The sequence below is a fragment of the Arachis ipaensis genome, chromosome B1 (assembly GCF_059453495.1).
Source record: "Arachis ipaensis isolate K30076 ecotype BB chromosome B1, ASM5945349v1, whole genome shotgun sequence".
NCBI lineage: Eukaryota > Viridiplantae > Streptophyta > Magnoliopsida > Fabales > Fabaceae > Arachis > Arachis ipaensis.
Genome location: NC_142436.1, coordinates 137,425,307 through 137,439,007, shown reverse-complemented (window position 1 = coordinate 137,439,007; position 13,701 = coordinate 137,425,307). Strand labels below are relative to the sequence as shown.

Genomic DNA, 13,701 nt, shown 5'->3' with positions numbered 1-13,701 from the left:
AGCAAGTAACGCTAGTATTTAGTGTTCACTACTTACATTGCACCACTATCACATACTCCTATATATTGTTTCTCCTCTAATATAACCAACCAAACACTTTCTAAATAATGGAGCAGTGACAAAAGCATGAGTAACAAATCTTATATGAATTAAAACTTTGTACGTGTATATAAACCAAAAAAAAAAAAAAGGTGTATGATAGAGAGAGATAGAAATGATGGAAAAATTTATAAAATTAAAGCAAATAAGCGTCTCTAGCTAGTAATACAATAATGAATTGATTTTTTGGTTTTTTTACATTATTAATATAATCACACATCATTGCAGCGCCACTTAGTTGGATCCAGGCCTCTAGAGGATAACTACATTATTAATATAATTATGAATTCTTACATATAAAACTCCGAATATAAATACAGTTGTCTTTACGTGAAGTTATAACTAAGATTAAAAATTTTAAATAATTTGACAAATTTAATTAAATTGTCATCTAATAATTCTCAATTATTAATTTCAGAGTAAGACAACTGTAATATACTAATTGTGAATTATCCACATGGTACTCCAGATCAGTTAATTAAGAATTTCTACGAAGAGTAACAGTTACATTTGAAGGGTAGAAACTAGAAAGGGAGAGGTAGGAAGCAAAGCGCAACATGCATGGTGGTGTGAGTTATTAAAAAGGCAGTAGTTGATGATGAGTGATAGAGTTATAGTGTTTAAGGTGCAAATTGGTGGTCGGAATCAGTGACTCGGTTGGCATAGAATCTGGCAATGAAAGCAGAGGCTTTACCGTCGATGCCGGGCTCGGCAACCCATCGGCCTCTGTCCTCATCGCTTGCAAATATCCTTCTGCCGCCGTCGTCGTAGTAGTAATCATAATCTCTGTCTCCGCTTGAGAAGCATGACTTGAATATCCCACACAATGAAAATGATGACTTCTTTGCCCCCATCACTCTTGGTAGCTTGTTTTGATGATGGTGGTGAATTGCAATCAAACTTGAGCACTAAGCTTCCCTTTAGACAACAATGTCTCTCTGTCTTTCTTCATGATATACCACTCTCTCTATTTATAGACTCTCTTCCATCTAACCACAAACATCAATAATTAGAAAAAATAGAGAAATAACATTTTTTTTTGAATAACTTAAAGTCTTAAACAATAAATTAAAAAAATATTAATTTAATTTTAAAATTTAAATTTTGAATTAATTAAATTCATTTATATTTAGTGGATTGAAATGTAATTTATTGTTTATAATTTTGATTGTCTATCTAATGAAATATATTTAAAATATACTAAAAAATCATTAAAATTTGTTGTCATCGCTTTTAGTTTTAACTCTTTTAATTTAGTAATTCAATAATATATTTTAGTTTCTATTTTTAAATATTAATAATTAATTAAAAACTAAAACCAATAAATTCTGATGAGCTTATGTTGTTATATCTTCTTTAACAAATCACCCCTTTTGGCTTCAAAACAATTTCCCTAATAAAATCTTCTCCAAAAGAAAAGTACACTAATTCTTTTATTATATTTTAATGTATTTTATCAAATTAAATAATATTATTTAAGACTAAATAATGATAATGAGCAATGTTATATAACTGATCAAATTTATTATTTTTTATTAATATTTAGATAATTCTAAATATTAAGTATTAAATTTTAAATTATAAATATGAAATTATAAATTTTAATAATATAAAAATAAGATATTAACTTAAAATATTAGTTAATATTAATAAAAGATTCTTAGCCCCTAACATATCTCCTTTTTATATGTCAAAAAAATTGTTTGCATCATATTTTCAAATAAGTAATAAAAACGTATACAAAATAAGATTAAAAATGATACTTTAAACTAAAACATTTTATTCAAGATATATAAATATACTAACAATTTAATCCTTCTATCTTGTATTATAAAATGTATAATGTTAGTATATATTTATATATAATGATAAATAACTAAGATGTTGATCTAAACAGTCAAGAAGCAATAGCTCAAATGGCATAATTTTTCTATATTCAATTAAGAAGTTGCGGGTTCGAGTCTCCATATCTACGGTAAAAAAAAAATTGTTGATCTAAACATTCAATCCAAAATTTTAGATTACATTATATTGTCCTAGACTTATACTATATGTGGGAAAAAAATTTCTACTTTTTTCGTAAGACTTCAGATATTAAGTTATATAAATGATTTAATCAAAAGAAAAGGATGGATATCAATTTTAGAAATCCGACAAGGGAGGGTTATATATGATTCCCTAACATGACTATTGACTAGTGACAATTGATAGTTCGTATATGATGGTTGTGAAACTTGAAAAGAAGTAATAAAAGTAATAAAATAGAGCATAAACCTTATTGTCCTCTACTTTTGAATTGACTAGGTCACAACACGTTCTTCTCACTTGCTTGCTTCTTCATGCACTCTCCAACTTTGCTTTTCATTTTAGCGATTAATATTATTAATGCCTTTTGTTTGCTCTTCCACATAAAAAGAGATGCCTTCTCATCTTTTTCATCATATATTTATAAATAAAATGGTGGCTAAGGAGAATTAGATAGAGTAGTGATGAGAGTATATATATGTGACTTCACTTTACCTCTGTCTCTTCCTCCATCTCCATCGGTTTTTTCTTCTCTTCCTTCCTTTCCCATGTTTTTTTTTAAATTTAATAATTCTCTTTTTCTCCTTCGTGGAACCCGGGGAATAGTTACTTCAACAAGAAGGTAGAACATGTCTTTGGTAAACGTGGTAGGAAGTTTCAACAATTCAAAAGAATCATTTTTCACCATTTTTCTAACTTAGATTTAGTTTGAATTCAACATGCATTGCTAATTTACTAATAGATTAGAATTAACCTCATTTATTATATTATATTCCAGAAAAATAATTGATATCTAAGAAGAGGTAATAAAGCTAGCTGCCTATTATTTAATGAATTCAATGTTAATTTTAGTTAAATTAAACTATTCTACATTTTTCTTCAGTAGTGTAGGGAGTTAAATTAGCACATTTTATAAATCAATTAGTCATCATTAATATTTTTAATAGTGTGAAATTATATCTAATAATATAAAATTATATACTCTTTTTTTAATAATTAAATGTTAGTTAAATTTTAATGAAAGTGCTGGTTATACTTTTTTTTTCTTTTGTTGTAGAAAGAATAACATATTTTATTTTTAAAAAATGTTTATTATATATTATAAATTAAAAGTTATGTAAAAGCCTTTTTACATTAATAGTACATACAAATTAAATTTTTTAAAACTTTTTTAAAAAAAAAAGTTTTCTACCAACATCATCCAAGCCAAACTTCTTTTAATATATTTGTTGAAGGCATATTTGATCGGTGTAGAATCAACGCAACAGAGACCTTACTAGTTAGTTCTAGTGTTCTACATTATTTTTACACATTAATCTAACAATTATAAATAATTGTATTCACTATTTAACCTTTGAATTTAATTTAATAATGTGTGAGTGATCCACATAACAACCCCATATAATGCAATAACAATTGGTTAATTAATTGCTACCATAATCAAACATTCTCTTATATAGTTGAATACAACCCTCCATCCCTTATGATATATTGTTCTGTTCACACAAAAATGTTTGGCAGAGAGGGACAAACCCCTTTATCCTTAATTAGCTAGGGATGCAATGCAACTATGCCTAATGAATATTAAAAAATGACTTATATAATCATGTAAAGTTGAACCGCGTACTTTGTTCCGTATAGATTTATCATAAAGTGGAAGGAAAGGGAAAGATTTAGAATTAAAGAAATTTTCTGAAGCATGCATTTTATGCTCTCTTTTCAGCTTTACATTTACATGTATAATAATATGTAGAGTATAGCAGATATTTGTTTTTTAAAATAAAAAAAATTTAAATGAGTCTGATATCCATTAACTTCTAAGATTATGACATATCTCTAGGTTTAATGTGTGCCTATAAATATTTTATCAAACGATTCTCGTATAATAATAATAAGAATAATAATAATAATAATAATAATAATAATAATAATAATAATAATAAACTCATTACAATTTTATAAAATATATTTTAAGCCTTTGCTATATATATATTAAAGATATAATTATTTATATATTTTTTTATTAATTAAATTTTTAATAAAAAGAATTTCATAACATAATTTTAGATTTTTTATAAAAATATTTAAAGGTTTGATTCTTGTTAATCTTAAAAAATTTAATATATGACAAAAAAAATTTATACAAATTTAAAAAATCAGAAAAAGGATTTTTATTACACGAAGATGTTACAAATATAATCATTATTAATATATAATTTTTGGGAAAAATACATAAAAAAAAACGAAATGGAAGTTAATATTACATGATAGTCTTAAATGCAATAACGTAACATGGTTATCTTGATTGTGTTTATATATAAATTGAATCTATTAATTTTGAATTACACATGTCACGATAAATCGAATTAATAAGAGTTAAATTAGTAAGCAGATATATAAATCGAATTATATAGGTTCGATTTAATAGGCCTAGCACATATTAAGACGTTGAAATAACTAGTACATAGTAAATTGAATTTATAAGTTTCGATTTACCCCATAGTAAATCGAAACAAATGGTTTCGATTTACTCCTCTAGTAAATCGAATGGATTCAATTTAATTTATAGGCATTGTACATAATAGCTAAATCGAATGCATTAGATTTGATTTACTCTCTATACACTTATATATACAATTTGAATTGAGTTGTTTTGAATTATAATTCAACATTTTTCTCACCACCAAAACACACTCTAGAGAGAAAAATTAGGCCACAACCCTATGAGATTTAAAACTGCGCACATAGAAGAGGACTCGAATCGTATTTATCGGTTGGATGGAGTTGTCCGTATTGCTGGTGGCATGAATGAAAAGGTTTGTGAATTAATTTTTTTTTAAGATAGATTAAAAATGTTATTAAGATTAAGCCACTTAGAGTATTTGTTTATAAATGACAAGTAGAAATTAGAATTGTTAAATTACAAATGATAGTTAGAGTAGTGATTTAATATTTTACTAGAATTTTAAAGCTACAAATGCTACTTAAAATAGTGATTATAAATAACTGTTAGTTAGAATAGTTACTAGAGAGTTTATTATAATTTGTAAGTTATAAATGTTATATTAAGTAGTGAAAATTAGTTTAGATAAAATTTAATTTAAGGGTACCTTTAATTTAACTCAAAAGTGTAAGTAATAATAGTGATGGAGGATTATAGTATATTTTACATGAATTATTTTTTATTAGAATTTTTCGCATTAGGTCCATTTGGATTTAGGTTGGATGTTTTTTTAATTTGTAAGATTATTTGTTTGGGTTTAGGATATTTTTTCGATTAGGACATGCATTATTTAATATTCATTTAGTGAATTATTTTGTTATGGTTCTTAAAAATAATTTTTTATCATTTTGCAATCCCCTTGATATGTCACCAGCATGCAAAGGCAGCATATTATGCTCCTAAACGATTGAATCGTACCGCACTTGCAGTTAGCCAATTTATACCATTTTACGAGACTGAACAAGACATAATTTAAGTTGGATAAGCCATTGTTGAGTGCATTCGTGGAAAGATGGCGTTCGAAAACACATATTTTTTATATACCATTCGAAAAGTGCACAATTATGCTACAGGCTATAATGTACCAATTAGGGCTCTCGATCGATGTTGAGTACGTCAGCGGATGTCTAATAGACTTTGAGAGATACATCGAGAGTGGCCGACCAGCATGAGATTGGTTCGAGGAATTATTAGGTGTATGACCTCCTGTGAACTGCATCGACAAGTTCACTGTGAAGTGTACTTGGATGCAGGACACATTCAGTGAGCTTCCCTAGGGCACAGACGAGGTTACGGTTAGGAGGTATGCGAGGGCGTACATCATGATGCTGTTATCGACTCAACTTTACGGTGACAAGTCTGGTACACGTCTTCACATTTGTTGGCTACCGTATGTAGCTAGACTAGAGGACATGGGCAGATACAGCTGGGGATCTGCTGCTCTTTCATGGTTATACCGGTGCATGTGCCGTGTGGACAACAGGAACGTGATAAAGTTGGCCGGTCCATTGTAGCTCCTTCAGTCGTGGATCTTTTAGCGGTTTTCTATTTTCAGGCCTGCTGGGTTTGAAACTTCATTGGCCGTTGGCGTCGAGGTAATTGATGTTTAGGGTTGTTATGTGTGTTTAGAGGCGTCTGGCATTGCTAAAGATTAAGGATTCTTGTTCGATCCTCCTAAATTACAGACCACATCTTCAAACGTGGCCAATAGCTCAAGGGTCCTCATTTCAGAAAATTGACGATGATAGTGGAACAAAATTTGCAAATCTTCGTCACTATCTAGGACAAAGGAATCGTACTTCACACCACCGCGTACAACAGAAATCGAAATTCTATAGAATAATTTCTCCACCCGTTTCATGCCATACAGTCCCAGTTTTTGGATTATAATATTCTGAAACTCAGTGAAACTTGTAGAAAGTTTGATAAAAATACTCAACGGATCCTTATCAGTAAATTTTATTCCCGATCACATTTTTTTTAATGGACCCTCAATACTGCACAAGAACTAAAAAACTATCATCACTGACTATTGCGAGACCCACTATGATGAAGATTTCACGTTCAGCTCATATTTATATACGTAGGTATAATAGTAAAGCGAATTAATTTAACTCTATTTATAGCATTAGTCCACATATATATAGATCGAATTATTATGATTTGACTTAGCTAAGTTGTCTCATTTAAAGTAAATAGAATGTAATTATTTCGATTTACACCATGTAATGTCCTATTTAAGTAAATTGAATTCATTAATATCAATTTATGTGATCCAATGCTGAATCGAATTGATTAAATTTAATTTATATACAGAATAAGTAAAATGAATTTGATTTATGTTGAGAAACGATAAATCAAATTAATTTGTTTCGATTTATACAATTTTATTATCAAAAATAGATATACATGTAACGTTATTTCATTTGGAAGTATCATGTGATATTGATTTTTATTTAGTTTGTTTATGTGTGTAATTTTACCCTATATTTTTCTTTTTGTTGTTTGCTAGCACATATGTATTGAAGTTTTGTTGGTGTTTAGGGAGAGGCACGTAGCCATAAAGCATGAGTGGTGAAGAAGAAGGTTGGGATCTTCCAAGAAAGGACCCACCGCCCTTGGTTAGTACTCTCCCAAGAAAGTGCCCTCAAGCTGTCTTTAACTACTTTAAGAGATCTTCATTCTTAAGGGATCTTTATTAAGGCCATGCATGGTTGGTATTAGGTACACATCTTCGTACAATTGATGAGAAACTTGATCAAATACATGGTACAATCAATATCTTAGCTTCTTCACTCTCTTATCTGTGTAGGCCTTTGTTTCTAATATATTAATCATTTCATAAAGGTCTTTTTTGCTTGGTTGTAAATTGTTTCGTAACGAATCATATTATTTTGTTGCACCGTATTTGTATTTGTGTCTGTATATGAAAAGTAGGGTGGATAAAAGGTTATTGGATACTGTTTGGCATACAACTATACTCTATACATATATAAAGCAACTTGTGAGATTTTGGTAATCTCCCACTAATTATTGGAGGCAGATCGAAGATTATATGATTATAATATTTAAGATCGATGTACACTTTTCTAGCACCAAAATATTTAAATAGTATTGTTTAATAGTAACTTGAAGCACTGAGCTATATATTTCGATGTGCCGAGCTTGTGCTATGATATTATTTTTTTTTTATCTTGTCCTTTAATTTGCTAATTTCTAAGGTGGTGCACGATGGTATCTAATAGCATTTGTAAAATAGTGAGAAGAAGAGAAATTGATCAATGATCAGAGAGAATTGTGACCAACTGAATTATAAAAAATATTAGGGATAAGTATTATTTTAGTTTCTAACGTTTAGAGTCAGAATCGAAATCGTTTTTTACGTAATTTTTTATTTAAAATCATCCCAAACGTTTTATTTTGTATTAAAATCGTTCTTTTTAATAAAATTTTTAATTTTATTAATAAATTACTCTTTTTTTAATAAAAAATTATAAAATTTAAAAAAAGAAAAAGAAAAAAACGCGAGGGGGAGAAAGGAAAAAGAGAAAGGACACGAGGGCGGAAGGGAAAAGGAAGAGGGGGAAGGGGAAGGGGAAGGGGGAAGGGGGAAAGGAGGGGGAGGGGGGGATGGCGCCGGCGAAGCTTGGACTGCCGTCACTGTCGGGAATCAGAGCTCGTGAGGGAGAGAGGAGACGCAAGCCAGGGAGAGAGCTCGCCGTCGTGCTCCACCACTGCCGCCGCTGCACCTCGCCGCCTCGCCGCTGCACCTCCCCGTTTTTGCTTCTGCTTCTGCTTCTTGCTTCGACTTCTGCTTCTGCTTCTTGCTTTGGCTTCTGCTTCTGCTTCTTGCTTCGGCCTCTGCTTTCTGCTTCTGCTTGAGCTTCTGTTTCTGCTTCTGCTTCTTCTGCTTCTGCTTGAGCTTCTACTTCTGTTTTTGCTTCTAATTCTGATTTTATTTGTTATTTTCTGATTTCATTATTGTTATCTGTTGATTTTGTTGTTGAAGTTGATGTTGTTATTTTTGAATTTGAATAATGTGTTATTGTTGGTATTCTTGAATATGATTATTAGTATTTGGTGAGAGTAAGGGAGGTGGTGGTGGTGGTGGAGGGTATTTTTGTCCATAAAAAGTTAAAAGGATGATTTTAATATGAAATAAAATATTTGGGATGATTCTAAATAAAAAATTACGTGAGGGATGGTTTTGATTCTGACCATAAACGTTAGGGACCAAAATAATACTTACTCCAAAATATTACTTGTGTTTAGTATACAGATCCTTCTTGTTAATTTGTTTCCTCAAGCTGTTTAGATCAAATTTTATGTGCTTGCATTTGCTATGAAGAATCGAATTGACTGCTAAAAGATAAGGACTCTGGTTGTCACACTATATTATAGGAAGATAGATTGCTTGACATATAATTCAATCAACAATTACTGAATTGATGCTATCTCAGATTGAGCTAAAGTCATAGCTCGATATTCTGCATCTGTTGTGCTTCTACTAATTTTACTTTGCTTGTGACATCTCCATAATACCAGATTAGAGCTCATGTAAATGCAATATTCAGTCATGGATTTGCGGTCGTCTAAATTACTTCCCCAATTTGCATAAGCGAATCCCAACAACCTATAGTCAATACATTTATTGAAAACAAGACCATGATTTGTGGTACCTCTTAAAAATCTTAACATCCTTTTAACAATTTTTCAATGTTGTAGTGTAAGATTGTGCATGAATTGTGAAATTCAGTTAACTGAATAAGCTAGGTCTGACCTTGTTGTAAGGAGATATTGCAATGCTCCTACAACTGAACGATACATTTTTGGGTCTTCAAATGGCCCTAAGTCTTTATTGTAGAGTTTTAATAAGCCACTATTGGTGTAGGCATGGGTTTTGCAGCTTGCATTTCTGCTCTGACTAGTATTTCTTCAACATACTTCACCTGGGACAAAAACACAACTCCATTTGGTAGACAAGATACCTCTAGTCCCAAGAAAAAATTGAGTCTACCTAGATCCTTTAACGGAAAAATGTGATTCTATGCAATCAAGAACTTGGAACTTGGGTCTATTCATCCACATAGTCCATTAAATAAATTACAGAACTTGATGTTAGTTTCACAAACAATGAGGTATCTGATTTGGTGCATTGAAAACCGAATTTGTTTTAAGGTTTCTTTTAGAGTAAAATACTAAGCACATGGTGCTTGCTTTAGACCATACAAAGCTCTATTGAGCTTACACACCAGATTTGGATTAGAATTCACATAACCTTGTGGTGGTTCCATATACACTTGTTCATTAAAAATGCCATTTAAAAAAGTATTGTTGAAATCAAATTGGTGTAATATCCAGCCTTGATTAATTGCAATAGTAAGAATCACTTGAACAGTGGAGGGGCGAATGACTGGACTGAACACTTGTTCATAGTCCACTCCCTCTGTTTGATAAAAACCTTTAACTATAAGGCGTGCCTTGTACCTCAAGATCTCTCCCTTTGAACTTTTCTTGATTGCATAGACCCACTTGCAGCCAATTATGATTGATGAGGGTGGAGGCTCTACCAAAATTCATGTATTGCACTTAATTAGGGATGGAAATAGGTCAGGTGACCTGTCAGGAGTCTGCAGTCTGGCCTATATTTAGCCTGGTCTGTTATAAAAATAGGCACAGGTTCAGACTTTTGTAAAAGTCTTAATATGTTAATATACCATACTCAAACTCACTAATTAACCTTATTGGCCTATCAGGCATGTCTGAGCCTGTTAAAACATAATTAAATATATAAATATTTTTTATTATTAACAAAATTATTAGAAATTTTTAATTTATTATATTTTATTATAAACACTTTTGTATATTTTAAATATTTTAAAAATTTAAAAATTTAAAAATTCTTATAAATATTAAATATGACATATTATATATAAATATTTTTATTAAAATATAATTTTTTAAAATAATATTTGTATTTTTGTAAAAAAAAATTATCAAGCCTTTTAACAGGCTACAGGCCAGGCTATAAGAACCGCAACTAATCAACCGGTTAATTAAGTAATTAATTGTCCAAATTTGATTCCGAAAAGTTAAAGTGAGAATTTGAAGATTTAAATGTGATTTTTGGACTCAATCGGTTTTTCTGAGGCAGAAAATATTTTTTCTGAGTCAGAAAATGTGTTTTTTGCAAAAAACCGTGAAAAACCATGAACCGACAGTTGAACTGGTTGAACCGGTTCAAGTCTGCCCAGTACCGCACGAGAAAAAGTGAAAACCGTCAAAAACCTTAGAAAAACATTAGAAATGAAAAATCAGGCGCTAATTTTAAAGGTTTGGCCTAAAGTTGAGCCAAACGGGCTAAAAACGCTAACGAGTTAGACCGGGCTCAAATTAGGCCCAAGCCCAACATATATAAGGATTCATTTAATGAACTCATGTAGCAACAACACACATTAAACACAACACACATCAGAAATTGAAAGAGGGAGAGGAGAAGAGATTGAGCACTATTCATCATCATCTTCCCAAGCTCATATCTTGAGCTACAGAGCTCCGATCGCCGCACCGTTTGCGGCTACGCGTTCCTTGTGAAGAGCTCTACAAAACCCATATAAGAAACTAGTAAGAAAAGTTCGAAATCTTCTTAGTTCTTCTCCTCAAAATTTCGGGTATTTAGGACTTTGGGTTAAATGAGTTTTTGTGATTTTGAATGTTTAGGTTCACTCTAATCCTTGCTTAGCATTGGATTTGGGCTTCCAAAGCTATTGAGAAAGGTAAGAAGTCTTGAACCCTTGTGAAATTTCAAGTTTGAGGAATCCTAGGTTGAATTATTGTGAATTATGTGTGTTATAGCTTGAAGTGGTGATTATTGGAACTTGTTGGAGCTTATTGGTGATTGTTGGTGGCTTAAATTGCGTTGGAAAGCCTAGCTTGTGCTCAATTTTGGGTTAAGGGCATATTAAAAATTGGTCAAGGTATGGTTTCGGTTTCCTCTATGTAGTATATAATATTCATGGACACTTAGGCTAGTGACCCAATAGGATAGGTTTGAAATAAAATGATTGTTGATGTGTTGAATGTTGATGTATGATGGTTTATGATGAGTTGATGAATGTTGGGTTCAATTATGATGATTGATAATGGTATGATGATGTTGAATGATTGTATGGATTGAAAAGTTGGTTTATTATGATAGATGTGATGTTGAGGTTGATAAAATGGTAAATTGGAATGTGGTTTGATCATAAGTGTTATATAGTTGATGTGAAAGTTGAAAATAGTGAAATGTGAAGAAAAGTGTGGTAAGGTTGGTGTATTATGACACAAAGGGTTAATTTTGATTAAAAATGGAGTTTGGAATGGTTTGCTATGGTTTGGAATGTGTATGGTAAGAAATTGAGAAAATTGTGGAATTTGGTAAAAGTGAGTTTTTGGTAAACTTTGTCTGATCATAACTTTTGCCTCGGTTTTCAAAATTGATTGAAATTTATTTAGGATTAAAGTCCATTGAAAACCCTTCAAATCGATATAAAGTTTGTAAAATTTGAGTTTTTGTAGAGGGAGTTATGATCATTCAAAGTTGGTGTTAAAAATATGAAATTCTGATAAGTTGCAGAATTTGATATTTTTGGTATGTGCGTACACACAGCCTTGTGCGCACGCACAACCCTGCAAAAATCTTATTCTGTGCGCACGCACACTCCTGTGCGGACGCACACGCCCTGTTTCTCAAATTTAACTTTGTTTTCAATTAATTCACCTTCCCAACAAGGTTGTAAGCTTCTACAACACCATTTTAAGACTTTTGGACCTAATTTTAAGTATAAGAACATGGCAAATAACCTCAGGATTTTAGTTGATGATTTTATGAAAAATTAGAAAACAGAGGAGTAGGTTTCGGGTGTACTGAGGATGGTTTGATGGTATGTGAAGGATGAATGATATATGAGATGAGAAATGAGGAACTGTTGAGTTCGGAACTTAAATGTGCATTGACAGTGGTTGAGATGAGTCGAGGACTCTGAAGGAGATGGTGGATCCATTTATACTGAAAATATTTTCTGAAAACCACTGAAGTACCGATTTGTACTGAGATTATGAGATGCTATGCGCCCGGCAGGGACAGTGGTTAATCCCACCTGTCGAGGTAGCGGCGCCGGCGTAAGGACAATGGTTAATCCCGCTTACATTGAGATGTGAGGTCGGTGGCAAGAGTATCCCGCTCACATCCCTTCGGATCTATAGAGCGTGCAGGCACAAAATCCTGGACAGTGATCCGAGCACTATATCTCGGGGGTTCCCATTGATGAGATCCATTTATACTGAAAATATTTTCTGAAAACCACTGAAGTACCAATTTGTACTGAGATTATGAGACGCTATGCACCCGGCAGGGATGGTGGTTGATCCCGCCTGTCGAGGTAGCAGCGGCGGCGTAAGGACGGTGGTTAATCCCGCTTACGTTGAGATGTAAGGTCGGTGGCAAGAGTATCCCGCTCACATTCCTTCGGATCTATAGAGTGTGCAGGCGCAAAATCCTAGACAGTGATCTGAGCACTATATCTCGGGGGTTCCCATTGATGATTCCGAAGGGCAACATCTCCATGGAGATGTGTCGGGTTGGCAGTTGAACCGACAATGTGATATCACAGCCAGTAGGACAGGCATTCATCATATGCATTTTCTATCTGTTTGTATGCTTTGACTACTTGAAATGGCTTGCCTATTTGTATAACATGCCTAATTGCTAATCGAATTATTTGCCTTATATGCTTCTACTTGTGCTTTACTTGCATTGTATATTACCTGTGTTTTCTACTGGGATTGAGGAGGTTTGGAAGGCGGTGGCGATGGGATCTCATGGAGGATAAGTTGGTGAAGGCTGTGGGACAGCGGTGTTTGGTTAGAGTAGAAATTCCCTAAGATAGATTACCCGGTTTATTTATGTTAAGGTTTATATAATTGTGCTTATTTGTTTTAGAATGCTTTAAGTTTGAACCCTTGTGATGGATATGGAGCTTAGGATTGCCTTTGGCATCCTGGGGTCTTATATCCTACATCACTGGGCACTG

At 32.1% G+C, this 13,701-nt stretch overlaps 1 protein-coding gene across 1 annotated transcript; it reads right to left on the bottom strand.

The window, feature by feature from the left end:
* Positions 1–502: 502 nt before the first annotated feature.
* LOC148578540 (uncharacterized) lies at positions 503–1,022 on the bottom strand. Its single transcript, XM_088499540.1, has one exon. The coding sequence runs from the start codon at positions 951–953 to the stop codon at positions 720–722; it is 234 nt and encodes a 77-aa protein (XP_088355666.1). The 5' UTR covers positions 954–1,022; the 3' UTR covers positions 503–719.
* Positions 1,023–13,701: the final 12,679 nt, after the last annotated feature.

What these genes read in the sequence shown, in the direction of transcription:
- LOC148578540 (XM_088499540.1), bottom strand. Translation starts at nt 953, where the DNA reads ATGGGGGCAAAGAAGTCATCATTTTCATTGTGTGGGATATTCAAGTCA.